This window comes from Zingiber officinale, chromosome 8B (genome assembly GCF_018446385.1).
Source record: "Zingiber officinale cultivar Zhangliang chromosome 8B, Zo_v1.1, whole genome shotgun sequence".
Taxonomy (NCBI): domain Eukaryota; kingdom Viridiplantae; phylum Streptophyta; class Magnoliopsida; order Zingiberales; family Zingiberaceae; genus Zingiber; species Zingiber officinale.
The window spans coordinates 32,147,040-32,154,835 of NC_056001.1; the positions used below are offsets into that span (position 1 = coordinate 32,147,040).

A 7,796-nucleotide genomic window follows, 5' to 3' on the forward strand; every position below is an offset into this window, starting at 1 on the left:
ATTCAATGTTAATTAAAATAATCGATTTTTAATATGATTCGGTTAATTGGATTTTAGAAAAACTTTAATTTTATTCGGTTAGTCAATATTAAATCGATTTTCGATTAATTCGATTAATTTATGGATCGAATTAATTGAATACTCACTTTTACTTATAGTGAGCTAAGTTTTGTCATTCCTTTAGGGGATTAGACTCATCATTTAGAGATGGATAGGGATTCACGATGTTTGGATGGGTAAGTTGAATATATTGTGCTTAAACCGAAGGCCAAGTGAATCGAGATTATGAGTTGAAATGAGCATGCAAAATACTAGAGGTGTTAAATCGAAGTACTTGAATCACCTAGTTGAGGCGAGTAGTGGTACTCGATAACAAAGCTCGTGAGGGAAATTAGAGTGGCCATGATGTTGAACATTTAGGATGCTAAGAGAGTGCTCGAGGTCAATCACAAAATCGAGAGGGATTATTAGGAGACCCAAGCTCTTAGAAGTTGACATCAGATAGTTGGTTTATACTGACTAATTTTGAAGGTGATCAAATTAATCTCATAAAAATTTTCCACTGATTAACAATGTAAATTAAAAAGTAATTATAGCAAGTGACCATCAGTTTAATATTTTTAGATTAATCATCCATTAAAAATTTTTTCTAAAAATTAAAAACTAGATGCTCTACTAATACTATGTGTTCATGTTATTGAAGGAACAAAGTCAATCTTCTTTGACAAAAAAAAAAGCACTAAAAACACGCTCTTTAGTTTTATTATCATTAAAAAAAAATGCCCTACTTTATCAAAAGAAATAAAAATAAAAGAGTATCTAGTATTTCTTTTGATAAAAATAAAAAAGTGTCTAGTATTTAAAAAAATAATATTTTTCACTGTTATTGTAAGTGTAACAGCCACTAAAATTACTTAAAATATTCAAAATGAGTAAGTAATTATAATTAATATTATTTCAATATTGGTCAAACTTACTTAAATATTAATTAAAACTACTTTAATTTAGTCAAAATTGCTCAATAGAAGAATTTTGATTAAAAAAACAAAGTTGATCAAAATTATCTATAACAATTTTGATCAAAGTTGCTCCATGTTTTAACAATTTTAGAGAGCGGTTGAAGTAATTTTTGCTAAATTTACTATAATAATTTTTTTTGAAATATAAGATGCATATTTAGTATTTAAAAAAAATAAGATATTTTTTTAATAAAAATGAAAATAAAAAATAATTTTCCGTTCATCTTTTTCTACGTGTGTTCATCCTTAACAACAAACAAAAGCAATTATATAATTTTTCATTTGTTTGACTTATCTTTGCCGTCATGGGCCCCACGTGGATGGGGGCGTTCGCAAAGAGAATGGGTCAACTTTGATTTCAAGTCATCTTCAATTTTTATTAGAAGACAAATGCTGTCCCTTTTAAAAAAATTATATCCCCATCAAATAACAGTCCGGGTAGAGTTGGGTAACAAAGTGCAGCCGTGGCGTTTAATTAGTACAGCATTGACTAAGAGTCAAGTCATCGGACGGAACACGTTCCTTACGTTCACCGGAGCTCAACGAAAAACCCGTTCACACCCACTTCCGGTCCGCATCCTGAACCGATCCAAGCGGGTTTCTTATTTTCAAAACTGTTTAAAAATATATAAAGTGTTGTGTTCCAATTAGAAAATTAATTAGACAAAACAGTTTAAAAGTCCAAAAGAGAAAAAATTGCTCGGGTCGACTGAACCGAAGCGTTTCAAAGTGTCCGGTTCAAGTTGGAAATGTGGACCAGTGACTCTCTGGAGACGAGGATGCCTTTTCCTCTCGAGCTTCAACTGCGCGTCTCAAATTGGGGCTCTTTCGAGGAGGGAGACTGGGGTTTTGTGGCTGCTCCAAGTTCTGTCTCTTGCTTCCTACGCTGCTGATTAGGCGTATTAGGCTTGTTCTTCCCTTGCTGATTCCGTATGTCGATTGGTTGTCGTTGATTGTGTTTTGCTTGATGTTCTAGGATTTTTTTTAAGGTTGTGCTTCCTTATTTATTGATTTATTTATCGTTCAGTTGGTTTTCGTAAAATCTCTTTAAAAAGATTTGCTTTTTATTTGGCCCTTCTTTATTTATTGTTCATGGCAGAGAATAAGTGAAAAAGTAGTATCTTTATTGTGTTCCTGATATCCTAATTATGCATACCTAATTCAAGCTGTAGACTTTCGTGTTACTGGGTGAGCTATCTTGAGATGGATTTTGATCAGTGTTTGTGCCTCTTTGTGTTCCTCGCTGTAATATGTTGCTGCTTTGGTATGATTATAATTTCCAGTATGTCCTGTTTGCTCTGATGGCGCATTTGATGGGCTGAATGGGTGTATTTGTTAATTTCTAGGTTGTGTGATCTCTCTGCTGTGCATGTTTGAGTTTAGTCCTGCAGGATTTCCTAGCTAACAATAGTTCATACGATTCTTATGCATTCCAATTTTATATGTCAGCAGAAGACATTTGTTACATGGCTAGTCCTGTCTAATGGTTAGGTGTTATGTTGTTTCTGCTTCTTCAGACCTATCTTTTTCTTATTTGCTTCACTACTGTATGAGGTACAATTTGTAGTTTGAAAATTCCCTTATACAGGATGAGATAGGTAGAAGTTAGTAGAGTAGGTATTAGTTGTCGCTTGCCAGAACTTAGACCATACTGTTGAGACTTCTTGTTGTTGTCTTCAATTCCTTTAGTACTTACACCTATAAGAGTAATATTAGGGCTATTGCAGGGTTTTCTAGATTTTGAATGAAAAATGTGAGGCAAAAAAGAGATTCTGATATGATCAATGCATCTCCATATAGCAGTTTTTTTTTAAAAACTCAGTTATACAGGATAAGAAATATGATGTAAGAAGAGCAGGTATTAATTGTCACTTGTCAGAATTTAGACCATACTTGGTGTCTTCAATTCTTTTAATACTACACCTATAAGAGTAATCCTCAGAGGTTGTTCAGGTCAAGATTTTGAGTGAAAAGGTGAGGCAAGAATGAGATTTTTTATATGCCCAATGCATCTATAGCAGTGTCTTATTTATTTATTTATTCTCTCACAAAAAGAGTTGCTCTTTATCTTTTGGCCAATTTACCAATTCGTATCATTTTTAAAATTTTCACTCGGTTGTCCCCTAGTTTCGTAGGGTTATCAAATCATGCCACCATTCAGTTTTTTGCAATGTCCCTGTATCCTGTGTCCAACAATCTGATTTTCTTCTTCTTGACTCAACTAGATCAAATCTCAAGTTTACCTTTTGGCTGATTGTGATTCTAGTTGATTTAAAACATTTTAGTTGACTCAAATCGAAGCTAGTTGAATCAAATTTTGTCGGTCGACTAAAATAGACAAGATCCACTTAAACGATCAAATCTTTAAATTTCAAACAATAATTTAGTTGATTGCTCAGTCGACTCAAATCATGAGCAAGTTGTTTCCATATGTCGACTAAATTACATTAAGTTGATTAAAGTTGAAATAGAAAACTTTTGTTTGTTAGCAAAATGTTTTTAGTTGGCTATCAAGTTGATCGTCAATTGACCATCAAACTTGACTATTCTTTTGACTCATTCTGCTCGTCAAGGCTTAAATGAACTTAACTGATTGCTCAGTCGACTCAAATCAAAAGCAAGTTGTTTCCATCTATCGTCTAAATTATGTTAAGTTGAAATATAACACTTTTGTTTGTGAGCAAAATGTTTTCAGTCAGCTACCAAGTTGGCTTGTCAATTGACTGTCGAACTTGACTATTCTTTTGACTCATTTTGCTCGTCAAGACTTAAATGTCCCTGGAATACCCTATTTTTTGGTTGAGTGCATGATTAGGTAAAGTCTACTCAAAAATCTCTTATAATCTCTCACATCTCACATGGCAAGAAGTCTTACCTTTGTTCTTCTTCCATCTATTAGTAGTTGTTTTCGCGTATTGGGCTTCATCCGTCTATCAAGGTTCCAGTCAACATTGATTTATCAAGACTTTTTGTTGCCAATTTTTGTGGAACCTCTCCATCCACCAAATATTAGTTAACTTGGCCGACTTGGACTTTTCCATACTTTTTATTGCTAATTTTTGTGAAACTTCTCCATCCACCAAATATCAGTTAAATTTGACCCACTTAGACTTCTCCCTACCATTGCACCTGTTGTTACCCATCAAATTTTTTGCACCTGCACACTTAATAAGCAAATTAATAAACACAACATTAACCTAATTTAAACTTTCGATCATTTGAAGTATGATTGCAGTTGCACCAATGGTACCATTCTAGAACATCCTTAATAGCTCCAAATAAGTCAGCAATCTAATTATAGAATTAACTTGTTGGGTGTAGAGATGTACAAAACCTTATTTGCTCAATTAGCTGATTTTCATTTTGAATTGAAATTGTTTGCATGTGAGTTCATTTACATTTGAAATGTGGGTTTGGGGATTATCCGTAAAATTGTCTTAGTCAATGCAAAATGAGTTAACAAGCTGATTTCAGAATCAGGAGTTCATTTAAACTTGAAATGTAGATTTCACAACTTATTCCATCCTAAAATATCTTAAGCAGCCCAAAATGAGGTAATATAATGATTTCAAAATCAACTTGTTGGGGGCATAAATGCACACAACACTCTACAAGCTAGTGAGTTTGTTGATTTATCTTGGGTTGAAACCTTCAAGTGACTTCATTTATGCTTGATGTTTGGATTTTAAGATTTATCCCGTCCTAAACTATCCTAAAAATCTGTCAATAAGCTAATTTCAGAGTCAACTTGTTGGGTGCAGAAATGCACAAAATTCTTAACAAAATGAATTGACTAATTTTGTGTTGGGAATCTTGCATGCGAATTCATTTACACCTAAAATGATTTTGAGGTTTATTTCATACTAAAATGTCCTAAACACTCCAAAATGAGTCAACACTCTGTTTCAAAATGCTGAAATCAGCTTGTTGGGCGCAAGGTAAGAGTAGATAGGAAAAGAAAAAGCTGAAATTGGGTGTGATTTGTTAAATTTGGGAAACTAGGTTGCATCTTGTAAAACAATGAAAACAAAAAGGAAAGATGTGGTAAATTGCCCGTATCATTTCATTGCTCAGTTGTATTAGATGGTCTTTCTGGAAATTGCTGCGTAGTTTATTAATCATTGGTTGTCTAGTTTTATTTATGATGTCATTAGTTTAATGTTGTTCTGGAATCTTCTTGAACAAGCCCATATGGAAACACCATAGTTTTGGTATATTGGAAATCTACACCAGGGACCGTTCGTTTATATAGATATTTGTTGCCTTATCTAAACTGAATTCTATTTTTCATCATGGTGCAGCTGAATAATGGTGAATATATTAGTCCTCTGTCTCTCTACTTAGCTATGGAAAAGGGACTAAGAAGAAATTTTCTATCTGTGCCCATGAAGTGTAGACGCTTTGTTCCTATTCTTCAGATACTAATTTGGTTTTCACTCAATTATATATGTTATGGTACTCTGACCGACATTGAATGCTTAAGAAGGTTCAGGGGTTCTGTAAACGACCCTCAACACAATGTATTTGATTCGTGGAGTTTTGACAACACAACAGATGGGTCTATATGCAAGTTTGCTGGTGTTGAGTGTTGGCATCCTGATGAAAGCAGAATCCTCAATCTTCATCTTTCCTACATGGGACTCCAAGGCCAGTTCCCATTGGGACTTGAGAATTGTACGAGCCTGACTGCGCTTGACCTATCGGGCAATAACTTTACTGGATCTATTCCTTCTGATATTGACAAAAGGGTACCTTTTGTCACTAGGCTTGATCTTTCATTCAATAGTTTCTCAGGTGCAATTCCTCTCAGCCTTTTTAATTGCAGCTATCTTAATTCCCTCAAGCTCCAGCATAATCAATTGAGTGGACTGATTCCTTGGGAACTAGGCCGCCTCGATAGGCTGACAGACTTTGATGTTTCTAACAATCAGTTAGCTGGTCCAATCCCATCATTTGAACATAATATTCCAGCAATGAGCTTTTCAGGCAACCCTGGACTATGCGGACGACCATTGGATGGATGTGCAGGGAGTTCAAAGAATTCCAATCCTGGGGTAATTATAGGCTCAGCTGTGGCTGGTGTTGTTATAACCGTCATTATTGTTGGGGTGGTTTTGTATTTTTGCATGCGGAGAATGCCTATCAAGAAAAAAGAAAAGGACCTAGAAGAAAACAAGTGGGCGAAGTCGATAAAAGGAGTTAAAGGTGCCAAGGTAAGATGAGAGTACTTTTATTTGAATGAGCTGAAACTTTTTCTAGGTTTGCTAAGTTACGATAGATATGGCTTGTTCTCTTTTTTGTTCTGTCAATATTTGAAGTCTAATGGTGATTCTTTTTCTTATGCTTAGGTGTCTATGTTTGAGAAATCTGTGTCGAAGATGAAGTTGAGCGATCTCATGAAAGCAACAAATGATTTCAGCAAAGATAATATGATTGGTGCTGGTAGAACTGGGACTCTGTACAAGGCAACACTTCCAGATGGCACTTTTCTTGCTATCAAAAGATTGCAGGACTCGCAGAAATCTGAAAAGCAGTTTGTATCAGAGATGGCAACGCTTGGAAATGTTCGGCATCAAAACTTGGTTCCACTTTTGGGTTATTGCATTGCCAAAAAGGAAAAGCTCTTGGTTTACAAGTACATGCCCTTGGGGACCCTCCATGATCAGCTGCATGATTCTGCTTCACAAGGGAAAAGTTTAGAATGGCCAACAAGACTGAAAATTAGTGTCGGTGCAGCAAAAGGAATAGCTTGGCTTCACCACAGCTGCAACCCACGCATTCTCCACCGAAACATTAGTTCTAAAAGCATACTCCTGGATGAAGATTACGAGCCCAAAATCTCTGATTTTGGACTTGCAAGGCTTATGAATCCGCTAGATACACATCTCAGCACTTTCGTGAACGGTGAGTTTGGCGACTTAGGTTATGTAGCTCCCGAGTATTCTCGTACGCTAGTTGCAACACTGAAGGGTGACGTCTACAGTTTCGGAGTAGTACTTCTTGAATTGATCACTGGTGAAAAATCCACTCAAGTTTCCAAGGCTTCAGAAACCTTTAGAGGCAGCCTGGTGGAATGGGTAACCTCTCTCACAAATAACTCTCTTCTTCAGGATGCGATCGATGAATCTTTAATTGGGGAGGACAACAACAGTGAGCTGTTTCAATTCTTGAAAGTTGCTTGTTCTTGTGTTTTGCCTGGTCCCAAGGAGAGGCCTACCATGTTCGAAGTATGCCAACTCCTAAGAGCAATCGGGGAGAAGTACCATTTCTCAACAGGCGATGATATTCTCTTTCCGGTCCCAAGCAACGATGCTGAAACCCTCGAGGAACTTATCGTGGCGAAGTAATATATAAGTTTGGCAATCTATTTAAGCATTTCTTAAGGCAGCAAAGCAACATTTATTTCGTGCCTTAATGGAACTTAAAGTGGCCTTGTAGATCAAGTTGTTTCAAAGGAACTTAAAATAGTATATGTAAGTAAAAAATATGATGATAATCTCTTCTTTTTTTAAAAAAAATATTTTTCTCTGGATTTCTACTATTTCCATGTTTTTGTTGTTGTGTTTGTACATGAGTGGCAATCTACTACTACATCTCTCTAATGGCGCTACTCAATTTAACTTGAGCTGTTTACAGTGATCTTTGATCATTCAGTTTCAAGTTCTTACTAGATGAGCTGATTTTTATGTGAATTCTCTAAGAAAAAAGCTTTGTTGAGAATTATTTTGTTTTTGAGATTGTATTAGTGGTAATGTTGCTTCATTTGGATTTTCATAT

General features: G+C 35.4%; 1 protein-coding gene across 3 annotated transcripts; it reads left to right on the forward strand.

The window, feature by feature from the left end:
- Positions 1 to 1,734: 1,734 nt before the first annotated feature.
- On the forward strand, positions 1,735 to 7,560 carry LOC122017913 (probably inactive leucine-rich repeat receptor-like protein kinase At5g48380). 3 transcript variants are annotated; one of them, XM_042575631.1, is made up of 3 exons: positions 1,735 to 1,883; positions 5,321 to 6,232; positions 6,368 to 7,560. In XM_042575631.1, the coding sequence occupies exons 2-3, from the start codon at positions 5,366 to 5,368 to the stop codon at positions 7,364 to 7,366; spliced, it is 1,866 nt and encodes a 621-aa protein (XP_042431565.1). In that variant the 5' UTR covers positions 1,735 to 1,883; positions 5,321 to 5,365; the 3' UTR covers positions 7,367 to 7,560. The 3 variants fall into 3 exon arrangements, with proteins under 3 accessions (XP_042431565.1, XP_042431564.1, XP_042431563.1); XM_042575630.1 differs by having other exon boundaries at positions 1,765 to 2,008; XM_042575629.1 differs by having other exon boundaries at positions 1,765 to 1,949.
- The last annotated feature ends 236 nt before the right edge of the window (positions 7,561 to 7,796 follow it).